The following is a 16,777-nucleotide window of genomic DNA, read 5'->3' as shown; positions in this document are numbered from 1 at the left end:
TTCACTAATACCATTTGTTGGCAAAAATAAAATAGCTGGATTATTTCTTCACCGCAAACGGACATCAGTCAGAGATACAAGCTGGTATCTCTCAGGGAGACAGAGAAGCTAAAAGCAGAGGACGGAGGCGCCTTCAGCACTAACGGGAGAAAGCAGAGTGGTAGAGCCGGTACTGTTTTCAGTTTCAGGAGTATACGGTGTCCGACAACGTATTGGAGACTTGGCTTTCGTCCACCTTTATCAGGCATCCATGTAACAAACGTCCGATCACCGTGCGGTGTCACGATTGACTAATTTAATTGGCGATGAGGCTGCCAGTCTTGATGGATGTAATCTTCTAAAGAGCTGATCAAAGTTTAAGTTTCTGCGTCAAACGCAAATATGGTGGCGCATGGTGCACATTATGTTAAAGTGCTGGTAAGAAGCTTCTCACCTCTTGTGGACATTCTGAAAATTATTTGCAAACTGTTGTATCCGGTGAGTAAATCTGCATCTGTCATCTGAATGGCGTTTATGTTCCACCTCAATCAAGTGCCATTGTTTCAATTCAGCTTTGGGCTGCTGAGAATAAATTCCAGATTCCACAGTTATTATCTTTAGTGACTAATAATTCCATCTTGGTATTTGAACACCCCTACAACTGCTAGTAAAATGTGCTATAGAGAGGAGGTAACATATCAGATGCCTACCATCCCATTCTACAGACCCCTGTGGGCATCTCTAACCATGTCATGATATTTCTTGTCCCCTCATATAGACAGAAACTGAAATTTGATAAACTAGAAATGAAAGCAATGCATAAATATAGAACAGTGAGGCTGTATAGTGACTACATGATGATCTGTGCTCAAAGGTCTTGGAGTTTTTTGAGAAACCTAGATTATATTATTTAAGAAGGCAAAGTACAGCAGAGGAAAAACTTACACACAGACAAGAGTAGCTCTTCAATGGTCCTTGAAAGGACCATTTATTGGCTCTTTAAGAAAGGACTCTTTGCGGCTTCACTCTATCATATATTTTATATGTAAGCATATGTAAATGTATTTCACAGATTTTTTGCTGCTTCACAGATTTCTGTGGACAATGGGTCTTTTTACTTATGGTACATGCTTCCTCAGTTGGTTTGCCCAGTTGATTTCATACAAGGGACGCTTTTGGCGGATGGCTGAGAATTTACCCAACCAGAGCATGGAGTTAAGTTCCTGTGTGCTGATTGGCTCAGCTACGGAGCACCGACTTCAATTCCATTGCATTAACCAGGAAGTTTCGTGTCGCTTATTCAGCATCAACGTGTTTCGCTGCGTAAAGCGTTAACTTTTGTGCTCTTTTGTGTTTATCTTTGTGCATAGTCAAGCCCTTCATTATGGCTCCAAAACGATCTGCTCCTGCTACTGCTTCAGGGGCCGCGCCCAAGCGCCAATGGAAGATGGTAACGATTACCGAAAAGTTTTTGATATGTTGAAGGAAGGGAACAGCTACACCGCTGTAGGACACCATTACGGCATCAATGAGTCCTCTTTTTTTCTTTTTATATAAAAAGTAGAAAAAGAATATAAGATCTACAGCTGCAGTGTCCTTTAACTAGGGCGCAAAACGAGTTGTAAGTGGATGTAATAAGGCGGTAGTCCAGATGGAATCTGCTTTAGGGATTTGGATTGAAGACTGCTGGAAGAAGAACAACGGCGGTGCTACACAGTCGCCTGAAGAGGCTCCTTTAGAAGAGCTGTAACGCTCTCCTTTGTTGTGCAGTAAAACTAAGCTCATCGTTATTGGACAAGTCATCGTGTCATTGTTGGTGAGTAACCATAAATAATTATCTACATACAGTAGTTAGTACATGTATGTACGTTTAATGTCACTGTACACACATTTTACTGCATACAATTTTTCTTGCATTGTTCGTATTTATTGCTGGTGGCCTGTCTATCGTAATGGCTGTAACATATGTGATATCAGAGACGCTCGATATCTTTAAAATAATATTTAGGTTTAACTGTACATAAACAGTGTGTTTACATTCAGAATTTCAATGAATCGTACCTAATATCTAAGAGAATATAAAGGGTTTATTCTGTATAACTGTGCTGGAAATGTTTATAAGAGTGTGGGAGAGTTTATAAGGGCTTGAAATATATAAAAATAACCATATGAACATATGGTTTTTACTTCGCAGATTTTCACCCTTTGCAGGGGTTTCTGGAATGCAACCCCCTCATTCAAGGAGGGATCACTGTAATCAAATCCCACTGTTAACCTTTGGAGACACAGCTCTTTCTTTACAAGGGGGGGTCGCTGTCCCAACACTGCAGTCCCCCATGCAATGTCTCACCCCACTATGTGGAGTTTCACCTGCATCTTCTCTCACAGGTCAAGTCGCGACACTGACATCATCCAAGAGGGAAGCACATAATCTTCAAACAACGCTGGTCGGTAAGCACATATGGAGTGTCGGCCTTTGTGGACCTGTTACCACTGCCAGAAGATCATTTACTACAGCAGCGGTTCTCAAACGTTCATATTTCGCAACCCCCCTTTAATACCTGGAATAATTCTGTGCACCCTGCATAATATAAGATAGATGAGAATAACCCCTGATACAACTAACAAAGGTATGATGCTCGTGCGGTGTCGCAGTATCCTATCATTTTTACTTCCATAAGATCTGCATGTGTTTGAGTAACTTTGATGAAATATTTGCAATTTATTTTTTTAAAGTGCTTTAATAACTGTTAAAATGCCTTGTGTGGTTTTGGTAGTAATTCTAATCCCAAAAACAAAGAATAAATAATTTATTCTTATTTAATTATTTTTTTATGTAAATAAACGATTAAATATGTTTCAATTTTTAAAAATCTTGTAAACAAGGACACCGATGAAGTCAATCTGCGCGAGGCGAACGTATTTTCGTCCGACAAATATTATACCGCTGTCAGTTGTATCATGAAAATAACCCAATACGCAGTAAATTATTTAACTCAATTTGGCAATATTGGCTACACTGCCAATGTGGTGCAGTCCCGCCATATTATCACCTGGTCTACTGTTACCCGAATGTTTGCGACAGATACTGATACATCTCAAACATTCTTGATTGAAAATATGTGACTATAAAAGCAGCAGCAGAGGCACCGCTCGTCACAGAAACAAACTTCAAATAGAAAAGGAGCTCCAAGTGTCTACCTCGAATATCAAACCAAACCTGGACAGGCTGTGTACTTTAAAATAGACACATATTAGTCATTAGATCTATGCCTTAGAAATGTTTTATTTTAATTTTAGTTATAATGCATTCGTTGTGATTATATGTTTGCAAATTTAAATTTGAAATAAAAATGTCAAAAAATGAATTTTGATGTCTTGTTCATTTATTCAATGCCCCTTTGTGCAGCTTCAGCACTCCCACAGTTTGAGAACTGCTGCACTACATGAAGACTCTGATTTGCAATAAACCGGTTTAGATCTGTCAAGTTTATCTGTTGTGGCCACTGAGGAAGGGCTAGTTTATGGAAGCTGGCATACCTGAACTGAGTGGCAGCAGACAGATGTGGATTGGTTTGTTCATTTGGTGAAGACACACACTCAAATTTTGGTGGCTCCAACATCCTCTGCTGTTCATTACACCTCCTTTTAAGCTCCTTCAGGATGCATAACTCTATCCTACACCCTTGTAGCTTCTTACCTGTTCTAGTAGAGCTTCACCTGCCTATTTTCTCACATGTCTGTTCCCTACAGTAAGTATAGAACACAGTTTCCTCTTAAGTAAGATTTTGACATGAAAACTATTCCAACAAAACAATCATCAAGTACAATAATGACAGACCCTGGTTTTATATAAAGAGAGAAAAACTTACAGTTAAAGAGGAACCTGCAAAATTGAGAACAAGGTAATTTGCAAATACAGGTGGCACAGTGGTAGCGCTCTTGCTTTGCAGTAAGGAGGTTGTGGATTCACTTCCAAGTCATCTATGCGTAGACAGCGTTTTGAGTAGTGAGAAAAGTGCTATATAAATGTAAAGATTTATTATTATTAAGATAAATATCAAATGGACACAGTTAAGGGTGTCAAAACAGACATAAGGTCAAGGTGGAACAGAGTTTCACCACCAATTGTTGCTCCTTTGTCTGGAATACTTTAAAACTGATTATGGGTCGGAAATGCAAGTCCTTCTGCCACAGACTAATCCCTCTGTACCTGATCAACTGAATAGATTTTACTGCAGGTTTGAGAAGGTTTGCCCCACCATTCTGCACACTGAACAGTCTGTACTATCTTAGCTACAGTTCACCTCCTCCTCCTCTCCCTTCCACATTTCTTAGCATATTTATTAAAAATAAAAAATGAGATCTCTCATTTATAGAAGTATTCACATGCTTTGCTATAGCAATCCATATTGTGGTCAGGTGCATCCTGTTTGCTTCAGATTTCCTTGGGAACTTGATTGGAGTCAACCTGTGTCAAACTGAACTGACTGGATATCATTTAGAAAGGCACACAGCTGTATATATAAGTTTTTGAATAATGTGTGCAACAAACTAGTCCGTACTGTATGTTGTAACAGATCATAATCCTGGTAAAATAAATGAAGCAGATTAGAGATTTGGTAAAACAAATCCAATTAGCTGCTGTGGAAAGCCAGCCCCCGGACACAGACAGACAGACACCAGAATGTCCAAAACACACATGTTTTATAATCAACAACACCACAATGCCTTCTTCACCAACTGTCTCTTTCTCTGTCACCTCTACTCCCCTCCTCACAAGCTCTGTCTCCTTCCTCCCAACCCCGGCTCCTGTACTGGAGGGAGGCGACTCCTTTTATAATTACCCAGAAGGTTTCCAGGTGCTCTGTCCTACGACACTTCCTGGTGTGACAGAAGTGCTGCCATCCAGGGTTCCAGTAACGTCTGGGCGCCCCTTGGCAGAGGCCACGTCCTCCCATAGGGATCAGCTTCCCAGCAATGTTCTGGTGGCCCCCAAGCAGACCAGGGCTTCTGCCCTCTTGTGGCCCAGGGAAGGTATTGTCCCTCTTTTGGACCGTCCAGGCATCCCAGCCGTCTGCGACACTGCTGAACATATTCCAAACTGGGATCTTTGTAATGTTCCTATAAAGTTGAAAATGTGTTTGTGTGATTTCTAAAACAGAACAAATATAATAATATTGAAAACTTTCACAAAATGAAAACGTGTACACAATACTACAAACCAATAATACCCAAAAAGATCAGCAGGTGGTGTCAGAACATAACAATGCTATGGCAAGCCATCTTTAGCAAAGGTGGTAAAAGAAGTTGCTAAATAGTAGTGTTGATCAGAGAAATTCGCCAAAGCAATTTTCGCAGTGAATATGCTGTGGTCACCAAATATTTTATATATAAATACACACACACAGACTATATAATAAAGCATTGAAGTCTGTGTGTCCAGCCCCTCTGAGCAATCTGATTGGTCAGTTTGGTTTTAGTGTGATTGATCAGTTTGGCCTGTTGGTGATGTGATCAAAAAAGAAAGTGAAACTCCAGCTGTATGGTATCCTCTCCAGAACTGTTCTGGGCTTTCTCTAATGAGCCACTCTTAAATAAGAAATGTAATTCACGTGCCAACACTGTGTGTAAATGTGAATTCAGCAACTGAATATCTACACCGTACGTTTCTCTATGACTTTGGAGTGGTGAATGGGATTGTGCACTCCACTGTTCCTTAGAAAAATGATGTTGGAAACTTTGTTTTATTTTTAAGACTGTAAATATGTGTAAGAGGAGAGATTAAGAATTACCCATGACTTTCCCTATTAGATTCAGATCAGGCAGGCCACAAAGGTTTCAATAAAAACAAAGGGAATTTCTGGAGCAATATCTGAGGTTCTTGCTTCAATGGTAGTTCCGTTGACCATGTGACCAACTTAGTCCTCTCAGGCTCAATGTGAAACGTCCATTTTTAGCTCACTATTCAGTACAAACCAGTTTCAGAGTATGTTACAGTCAATTGTTCATCACGTGTCCCTTTATCTATAGCAAATACTACACCTGAAGAGGAAGCTGAAGCACTCACAAAAACATCTGTTATTACACCTAAAGAATTTAAAAATACCTGTCTTAAGTGTTTAGTAAATGATAAACTAACAGAACCCGTGCAACAGAAATGGGCAAAATCTGAGAAATGGCAACACTCATGTCTTAAAGTCTATGCATATATTTAGAAACAAACTGTCTTTAGTAAAGTGGTATATAATTGTGGCGTTTAATACTTTCTGGTGCCAGAGAACGTGTAGGAGACTAGTATATATTGCAGATGAGAAACATCTGTAATATTAACAAAACAAAGATCACAAGATCTAGATTGGTCACCTGGAACAGCTGCACAAGTGGAAGCTGTTATTCATTCATACATAAGAGGAGGTCATCTCTCTGACCAAATTTTTATATTACATACTTCTTCACTTTAGCCAGTACCTTTACCTTATTGTTGCACATGAAAAACTTGCAGTTCATATAATGGCATTATATTTGCTGATGTAACTTTGGACTGCTATTTTGGTTTGACTCTGATAGATTATTAGCTGTTGCCGTGAAGTTGCATTTGCTTCTCAGACAGCACCTGCTATTGTGATGAAATATTTTATACCAGTTTTCAGTATATCCAAAGAAACTGATTTCAGGCAAAGGACTTTAGTTTATCTTTCTGGAAATCTCACAGGAGTGAGAGAGGAGGGACAAAGAAAATCTTAACTGTACTCTTCAAAATTAAATGTCAAAATCTATATCTTCAACAGAAGCATCAAAGAAACAGTATTATCAGCAAATCTTGAAGAAAAACCCTCAGATACTTTCTTATCTAACTATTGGGCAACTTCTCATGACACAACATTGATGTTATCTGCTGAACTATTCCACATTAAAACAGATGCATCTAAAGATATATGTTGTGGACGTCAGCCTGAAGTAACCTAAAGACATTGAAAGGAGCTATGGGAGTTGTAAAATCAAACCATGACAAACTTAAAGTATTTAAGGACATGAAGTCATAAGCCAGAGATGTTCATTTTGAGCGTGGATCCATTACTGGGAAACTGGGAATACATAAGAAATGAAAATGTAAGTTTACCAACTTAATTCAGGTACCAACAAAGAAAGCAAAGTACACATACAGTATGAGCTGCTGGATCAGAGAATATGTAATTCTGTTCACCTTACACGTGCTTGCTTAAAACCTGGAGGGATGAAGGGAAATTAACCTATTCATATCATGCAAAATAAATCTGTCAAATCAGAGTCTGTCAGGCAGAATGAAACAATGAGAAACGTATTGTGGGTTAACAATTACTTGATGTAAAAAACAGTACTAACACTTGCATTGTTACGAATTGATGAGTGTTTGTACTTTTTGATGTAACTGTCACTGAGAATTGCACACAGTCTGAGAGAATACGGTTTGAATGGTATTAATTTATAAATGTTTTGGCGCAAGCTTTACTTAGTAATAGGGTTACATGTGGCATTGCTACTTTGCTCAGTAGATGGCAGTTTGCATATTAAAAAGCAAATAAAGAATAGTTTGGTGCAGTGTCTGCTGCTCTTCGTTTCTTAATAATGCAGTTAAAGAAATTCTTTGCTGTATCCTTGCACTATACAGAAAACACGGCCTGCAGCTTTGCAAGCATCCTTCCCTCCTGCCTCCAGAGAGTCCAGGATAGTCCACAGCAGAGAGACAGATGTACATCTGTTGGAATCTACTACGTCCATGTTAATGGCCATAGATACTATCACTAGCTTACTGAAATTGATAAATATAAGGAAATATCATTATAACATTTTCTTAGCTCCTCCCCTTTTTAGTGGCATGCAAAGTATGTTTTCATATTTATATGATTAAAGTTTCCTGTAGAAAATGTGAAAAGTTTTTCAGAGATCAATATGGCAAAGTCATTATATCCGATATTAAAAATAATAACCTTACATACTGTGTGGATAATATTTACTTCTTGTCTTTTTGGTAAGTATCTTTATGTTATAATGAAAAATATACAGCTTTTCTTTTTTTTCTTTTTTAATTGTTAATTTTATTTTTCTTTTCCTAGATGTACATGCTGAAATAAAGCTGGAACAGTCAGGTCCCATAATTCTAAAACCTGGGCAGTCACATCAGTTATCATGTAAAGCCTCTGGGTTTACATTCAGTAGCTACTACATGAACTGGGTCCGTCAATCGCAAGCAAAAGGACTGGAATGGGTGGGAGGAATATACACTGATGGCAGTGTCAAAGAATATGCGTCATCTGTAAAGGACAGATTCACTATCAACAGAGACAATTCTAAGGACATGCTGTATTTAGACATGAACAATGTACAGATTGCAGACACGGCTGTTTACTACTGTGCTCGCACGGTGTGAAGAGTGAGGCATAAGATAAATCAAAAAGGAGTACAGCTACAAGGGCTTCTTTTGTCTAGCATTCAACTAAGAGGCACATCTTGTCTACTTGTACAAAGGTGTATCCTGTTTATACCATCATGAAGTCTAGTGGTTTAAAAGCAGTTGGATTCTCTTTTGATAACATGGAAGGAAAATATCCACTGTTCCAATTCTCTGTTTTGTTCTTATTGAGCTCCTACAATTAGTTGGAGGATGGTGAAGAAAAAAAAACATTGCTCAATCCGACCATCCCCATTTGCTTAACAGTCTAAACAAAAACAACACTTTATGGAGTAAAAAGGAAACAAAAACTATGGCCACCAGAATAACATGGCTGGCATAATTATGGCTGTTCCGCCTACTGTGCAAAGATTGTGGAGTTCCTGTACTGTGGTTGCTTTGGAAAGAAGTGATGCCTCTTTGCAGGCGGTCGTGTTTTTATAGCCCAGGAATCAGAAGGGGTGAAGTTAGTTGCACTCACTGGCTGGTTTTTCTGTACTGTGGAGGAAGAAAAAGATAAGAGAGTTAGTGGCAGCACCTTCACTTGGCCCGGGGTGGTATCACATACCTGGGAAGAACTTGAATATTGACCCTCTAATGCACATGTGCATCACCAGTAATTTATCAATTACTATGTGTTGAGTGTGGGAAATTAACATTTAATGTTACATTAAAAACTGAAGATTTTTTTTTTTAATAAAACACATTTGACATCGTGATGAATGGTGGCAGGTCCTTAACATTATACAAGCAAAACTGAGGTATCTTATAAATTGATTTCAACAATAACACCTTCCCAATGATTATATTTTACTCCACCATATGGTCTTCATGGCAGGTCACTTTTCATGGATGGATGTTGAGGTAGTAGATTGCTACAAGTAGTTGGGGGTCCGCATCAATGACAGTCTGGACTGGTCTAGTAATTCTATAGCAGATCACTATTTCACAGATGTTCACATTTTTCTTTTCAGAAATTTTATTGAGGCAAATATTTTATGTGTTATGTTACAGCCAGGGTTTATTCAATAACTTATGTATATTTTATGTTTTATTGTTTTTTTTTTTTTTTGTAATTTTTAAAATTGTTATTCCTTATGTTGCATTGTTATTTTTATTCATTCTTTTTATGATTTGCTTATTATGTACTGTGTCTTTAAATATGTGGCTGTAATGCCCTGTTGCCCATAGGTTTGGCATCATCTGTCTCCTGTAACATTGGTAGTCATAACAGAGATGGACTAGGGGAAATGTTAACACAAATAAAATAGAGAATAAAAAGTGCAAAGTGCTTTTAATTAAAACAATCAAAGCACTGTCTAAGAGAGTGTCTTCAATAAATAATCCATTACAATAGTGAGACAGGGAAGATATAACAGATCAATAAATAAATCCATCAATTAATAGATAAAACCAGGAATTAAACCAAGAATTGAATCCATTTGTCTCAATATGTCTCAGGGCTACATTCCCTTGCCTCCCTCCCTGAAAAATAAAAACATAAATATTCTGAATGTAGAAGCAGAACTGCATTTAAGGTTATCAAAGCTGGAATTTGATGGACAACCATACCTGCTTATATAAGTTGCCAATTAACTTATGTGCATTTTTTAGGAATATAGAAGGAAAACTAAAGTACCTACACAAAATCATAGATGGAGAAGACATTACAAACAATATATCAATAGACAATGATCATGATGAAATATAAATTTAAAGGAATTAACCAGCCTAAATTTATATGTTACTTACCTCATGTAGTTTGTAGAGATTTTTTCTCTCATGTTTTAATTCAGAACAAACATGAAAAAGCTAATGACAGAATATAAGCCAGTGCTGTACAATGGCAAATGATATGAAAAAATGTCCATGGAAAAAAAGAAAGAAAAAATCTCACATTACTCTTGTCACATATTCCACATGTCTTTTATCCAACTATATGCTCAAATCATGCAGAACACATGCATTTTTAATGAAAATATTGTTAATAGACAACTTCTAGAAAAAATCAGTACACACCATTAAGACTCTTGACCAATGAATGTTGGGGAGAGGCGGGTCAATTCAAAAACTCAATCCCATGTGACTTGTGTTTCATGTTTATGAAGTGCACTAACAAGTGGCAGGAACTGGGCTTGGTCTGGTATTGTTTTGATACCAGACAGAAATACTGGTTCTTTCTAGCAGTAAAAATTAGTAGAAAACATTATACAGATATTGTGATATTTTAGCAATCCTAACTGTAAATGTGTGACAGCAAAGTCCAATACTTCAATTCAACACCTTTTAACCTTCTTCCTGATTACTATAACTTTGGCTACAATACTTGGCATTAATTTTCTATTCCTTTAGTGTGACCCCTTATTGAACTTGTTACCAAGGTTACCATATTATTAAATGGTCATCCCTTTAAATTGTTTCAGTTGTTTATGGAAAGATTATTGTGATAATCAAAAAAACTGTCATCAGATACCTTTCCTGGGTTTTAAAGTCAGAATTAGTTTTTCTTGTTTATCACTGATAAACTCTTATATGCTCTTTTTTTCCATAAAAACATCCTCTTTTATGTACTTTTCATTCTGACCCTGTTCTTGAAGTTTCAGACTTTCATTTTTGCCTTACATCTTGGTTCTGTCACCCGTGCTAACAACCTCCCAGGTTTTGATTTTTTTCACTATATTCTGACCATGTTTTTTTGTCCTAATCAATCTTAAGTCTTATTCAGGAACACAATGCACACAAAAAGCAGAATGACTTACTTATCTAGAAACACCTAAGTTTTGGCTATTAAGTATCTTTAGCTTTTCAGCAGAGTTCACAATGATTCAGCTTACTTAATCAGTCTTTGAAATACAGTCAGACCTCTTTATTTGCAGGGGATTGACTCCAGACCCCAATACCCTCACGGATATTAAATTCCACAGATGTAGAAGTTCCTTATATAAAATGACAAATATTTGCACATAATCTACACACATCCATATACTTTACTTATTATACCAAATACAAACTAAATGCTATGCAAATACTTGTTATATTGTGTTGCTTAAGGAATATGGCTTCAGCATATGACATGCACAGATTGAGAAATAGCACCGTATGCTTCCCTTATCCTTATTGAAAGATTGCTTTGACCACTTAATTGCTTTTTTTAGGAGCTGTTTTTTTCACAGAAACAAACATGCAATATGATGCCAAGGTCTTCACAGCACCTTACAGTCTTTGTTTAAAAAAACACAGGGCAACACTTGCAACTATGAATGTGTGTCCCCATCAATAATAGTGGTTTCATTGGCTGCAATCTTAGCATTTAATTTACAATGCACAGTACAACTCAATTAAAAAGCAAGAACAATGCAGTACCTACAGTACTGTACATAGGTACTCAGGGAGGTGACCAAGAACCCAATGGTCACTCTGTCAGAGCTCCAGAGGTTATCTGTGGAGAGAGGACAACCATCTCTGCAGCAATCCACCAATCAGGCCTGTATGGTAGATTGGCCAGACGGAAGCCACTCCTTAGTAGCCCGCCTGGAGTTTACCAAAAGGCACCTGAAGGACTCTCAGACCATGAGAAACAAAATTCTCTGGTCTGATGAGACAAAGATTAAACTCTTTGGTGTGAATGCCAGGCGTCACTTTTGGAGGAAACCAGGCACCGCTCATCACCAGGCCAATACCATCCCTACAGTGAAGCATTGTGGTGGCAGCATCATGCTGTGGGGATGTTTTTCAGCGGCAGGAACTGGGAGACTATTCAGGATAAAGGGAAAGATGACTGCAGCAATGTACAGAGACATCCTGGATGAAAACCTGCTCCAGAGCACTCTTGACCTCAGACTGGAGTGACGGTTCATCTTTCAGCAGGACAACGACCCTAAGCACACAGCCAAGATATCAAAGGAGTGGCTTCAAGACAACTCTGTGAATGTCCTTGAGTGGTCCAGCCAGAGCCCAGACTTGAATCTGATTGAACATCTCTGGAGAGATCTTAAAATGGCTGTGCACCGACGCTTCCCATCCAACCTGATGGAGCTTGAGAGGTGCTGCAAAGAGGAATGGGCGAAATTGGCCAAGGATAGGTGTGCCAAGCTTGTGGCATCATATTCAAAAAGACTTGAGGCTGTAGTTACTGCCAAAGGTGCATCGACAAAGTATTGAGCAAAGGCTGTGAATACTTATGTACATGCGATTTCTCAGTTTTTTATTTTTAATAAATTTGCAAAACCTCAAGTAAACGTTTTTCAAGTTGTCATTATGGGGTGTTGTGTGTAGAATTCTGAGGAAAAAAATTAATTTAATCTATTTTGGAATAAGGCTGTATCATAACAAAATGTGGAAAAAGTGATGCGCTGTGAATACTTTCCGGATGCACTGTATCATTATGGACAATCTTTGCATATAGAGAATTCAGTATTTAGGGCGGCACGGTGGCGCAGTGGTAGCGCTGCTGCCTTGCAGTTAGGAGACCCGAGTTCGCTTCCCGGGTCCTCCCTGCGTGGAGTTTGCATATTCTCCCCGTGTCTGCGTGGGTTTTCTCCGGGCGCTCCGGTTTCCTCCCACAATCCAAACACATGCAGGTTAGGTGGATTGGCGATTCTACATTGGCCCTAGTGTGTGTGTTTGTGTGTGTCCTGTGGTGGGTTGGCACCCTGCCCTGTGTTGGCTGGGATTGGCTCCAGCAGACCCCTGTGACCCTGTATTCGGATTCAGCGGGTTAGAAAATGGATTTTAAAGGTATTTAAAGAGGGCATTTGTCCCATATCTCCTTCCTTCATTTTGTGGATGAAAAAAACATTGCAATGAAAGCTAAGGAAGGAAATGTTGCTGTAATGAGGGAATTGCAGCTTCAGTCCTCATCTTGAGGTTACTGAGCTCCTGGTGCTGATAGTTGTGGTTGCTCTGTTGAACAAGCAAGGTAATTGGCTGCTGGACTTGTAAAAAATGCTATAATGACTTTCCTCTAAGAGGAGGGAGACTCAGCAGGTATGGAAGCTCTGGTGGCAACAATTGTTTGAAGAAATGGAATCCATCTTTGGATTATGGCAGTATTTGCAACACCAGTCTAAGTAAGCTGTAGAAAGCTGGTTTTCCTTTCCTTCAGAAAATCAAGTCAATGAAGTGGAAGTTGTTCCAACTCCCAACAACAAGACAGCTGTTCTTATTGCCCACTTTAAAGAAGGTCATGAAAGAAGTACAGTGAAGTACAGTAGATGCTTTTGGAAGTCTACTAGATTACAGTTGATGAGTACAAGTAGTAGAAGCAACTCATTTTGGTCACCCTAGTGAATCAGAGCTGGAACAGGAGTGAGAAAGTTTAATAACTATGAAGATCATTAGGCCTATTGAGACCACCCTCCATTACAGTCTGCCAGTGTTGTGGAAAAAACTTTCCTCTGGAAATTTATATATGTATAGTTTATATCTGTATATCTTTGTAATAGTATCATTACAATTTAACTATTCTTATAAAAAAACTTATTAGACTTATTAAACTTATTACACTTTAAGATTATGTAAAGGGGACTGAATGCTGAAGTTTCTCTAAAATGAAATAAACAATGAGATATTGTAAATAATAAAATAAATAAATCTTTGATGTATTAAGTATTTATGTGGATAAAGCAGTGCTGACAGATATTTTAGGGTGCTGCTTATTTGTGATTCAGTATTGACCAGGAATCGAGCACCAAGCCACTGGAGGGAGTTTTTCTACTGTTGCATTCCTCCACGTAAATTCAGTTTAAGGTTCACTAAACTGATAAACTATTGAAATAAATGTTTTTTTTATGCATTGACTAGTGTCTTATCTATGCACTCTCCTGATTACTTTTATGCAACCCAATCTTAGATTTGCATATGCAAAGTTGTCTCTGCTATGTATGACCTTCTGGACTCCACATCAGCTATAAAAAGCCCAGCAACTCAATCTTTGTAATGTCACACCACAGCTTTTATCAAAATGGCCCTTGAACAAATCATTTTCATTGTAATCACATCAGGCTTCTTAGGTAAGTATTGAATGTGATGAAATTACAAAATTAGCTTTATTTAAATATAATATATTTATTTATTTATTTCTTCCCTAGGAATTAATGGTGACATTAAGCTTCAAGAGTCAAGTCCTGTAACTCTACAGCCGGGTCAGTCACATCAGCTGTCCTGTGAAGCCTCAGGGTTTACTTTCAGTAGCTATGCTATGTACTGGATTCGTCAGCCTCCTGGTAAAGGACTGGAATGGTTGGCAGTAATCAGCTATGATGGTAGTTATCTGAATTATGCAGCATCTGTTAAAGGACGATTCACCATCAGAAGAGACAATGCCAATAACATGGTCTATTTAATGATGAACAACCTGCAGACTTCAGACACTGCTGTGTATTACTGTACTAAAAATTGTGCTCCCCACAGTGAGATAAATTAAACTGTCAGTTATAACAAAAACAGAAAAACTATTTTTTAGCAGTTATTGAAAACCACAAAACCACATGAACATGTGCTTTACTCTGATTACATGTGCACAGTATACTAGTTCAACTTTCTTTTTTTTCTTTTAATTGTAATTGTTAAATATGGTAAGGTTATATTTTTAAATGATTTATTTTCACAGTATATAACACTATTATTACTATTGTTCACATTATTACATGGCCTAGACCCAAAACATGTCATCAAACACAAAAGTTTGATTACTGAAATAAGCAGTTAATCAGTCAAAAAAATGATAAAGTTACAAATATACAGTTGAGTGTACAGACAGATGTTAATGCAAGAATTAGATACATTATATTTGTGGATTGTTCTCAAACAAATAAACATAAAACAAACTTCATGTATATAGAGGTATTATGCAGAAAGCACATCCATAAAATTGCAAGACAAAGCATACTGTATATGCAAATGGAATTGGAACCAGAGAAGTAGGAAACATAATGCTGGATACAAATACACCTCTCAAAGGACTACCCTTATTTCCATTGAGAGAGTTAGGAGTGAAAAATCAACATTTTGGGACTGGAGGTGCTGTATTAAAAGCAAACAATGTGTAAGTTTGTGCTTAGATGGACTGCAAAGACCTTTATAAAATTCTGGAACACATTACAAAAAGCGGCACGGGAGACCTGGGTTCGCTTCCCGGGTCCTCTCTGTGTGGAGTTTGCATGTTCTCCCCGTGTCTGCGTGGGTTTCCTCTGGGTGCTCTGGTTTCCTCCCACTGTCCAAAGACATGCACATTAGGTGTATTGACTATTCTCAATTGTCCCTAGTGAGTGTGCTTGGTGTGTGGGTGTGTGTCCTGCTGTGGGTTGGCTCCCTGCCCAGGGTTTGTTCCTGCCTTGCGCCCTGTGTTGGCAGGGATTGGCTCCAGCACACCCCCATAACCCTGTGTTTGGATATAACGGGTTGGATGATGACTGACTGATGACTGACATTACAAAAGATGTCCTGTAAAACTCTGTAATAAACAATGCTGTGAGGGGCACAATAAAAGCCCCTGTTTCAAGTGAATGCATTTTGAATATTGTCCTATTTATCCATCCATCCATTATCCAACCCGCTATATACTAACTTCAGGGTCACGGGGGTCTGCCGGAGCAAATCCCAGCCAACAAAGGGCGCAAGGCAGGAATCAAACCTCAGGCAGGGTGCCAGGCCACCACAGTGTCCTATTTATGTCTAGGTTCATTTTGATTTATTGTTATCCACTTTATATTCTTATATTAGAATGATCATATATTCCATAAATCAAATATTGTGAGGAAGAAATTAATTTCCAAAGATAACTTGACACACCAAGGGAGCTGAAAACAAATAAAACAAATAAAGTACCTTTGATAATATAAAGCATTTTCAAAATGCATTTCTCATCAAAGTTTATAGACAAAGCTGCCCATCACTAGAATAGAAAGCCATTTATCTTATGTGTAACACCACGAGGTACAGAACCTCATATGCACCTTTTGGTGTACACAATAGCCCTTCCAAGAGATGATAGGAAAAATAAAGACATCAGAGTGACTCTCCTTTCCATCAGAGAAATTCCATTTATATAGAGTTAGAAAACACCGCTGGAATCAGTTCAGCTGCTGAACCTGAAATCCACCCAGCTTGACCCCCACTCTGACACTGATGTTTTCTTTACTTACTTTTCTAACATTCAAGAAAGGGTGTAGTCTTATTAGGGCTTTACATCCACTCCTTTTCCAGTCATTTATTTGATTTTATTCACTTGCTATAGTTCTACTTTAAATAAATACTGCTTTGCTTTTAAATTTCCATATTGTGTCTTTACATCTTAAGTGAGTGAAGCATACTTACCACTTTAGATTAGTTAGAGAAATGTGAAGGCACTCCTGACTTGGAATTTTT

The 16,777-nt window shown here is 38.1% G+C and overlaps 2 gene segments (V, D, J or C); both read left to right on the top strand.

Moving 5' to 3' along the window:
* The first annotated feature begins 7,907 nt into the window (after positions 1-7,907).
* LOC120530896 lies at positions 7,908-8,389 on the top strand. The segment is given in 2 exon segments: positions 7,908-7,990; positions 8,076-8,389. Coding segments are annotated over 2 exon segments (393 nt in total).
* A 5,934-nt stretch (positions 8,390-14,323) lies between these two features.
* On the top strand, positions 14,324-14,834 carry LOC120530208. The segment is given in 2 exon segments: positions 14,324-14,421; positions 14,500-14,834. Coding segments are annotated over 2 exon segments (384 nt in total).
* Positions 14,835-16,777: the final 1,943 nt, after the last annotated feature.

This window comes from Polypterus senegalus, chromosome 1, assembly GCF_016835505.1.
Source record: "Polypterus senegalus isolate Bchr_013 chromosome 1, ASM1683550v1, whole genome shotgun sequence".
Classification (NCBI taxonomy): Eukaryota; Metazoa; Chordata; class Cladistia; order Polypteriformes; family Polypteridae; genus Polypterus; species Polypterus senegalus.
The sequence above is the reverse complement of the archived record's forward strand: the minus strand, read 5'-3'. Positions and strand labels throughout refer to the sequence as shown.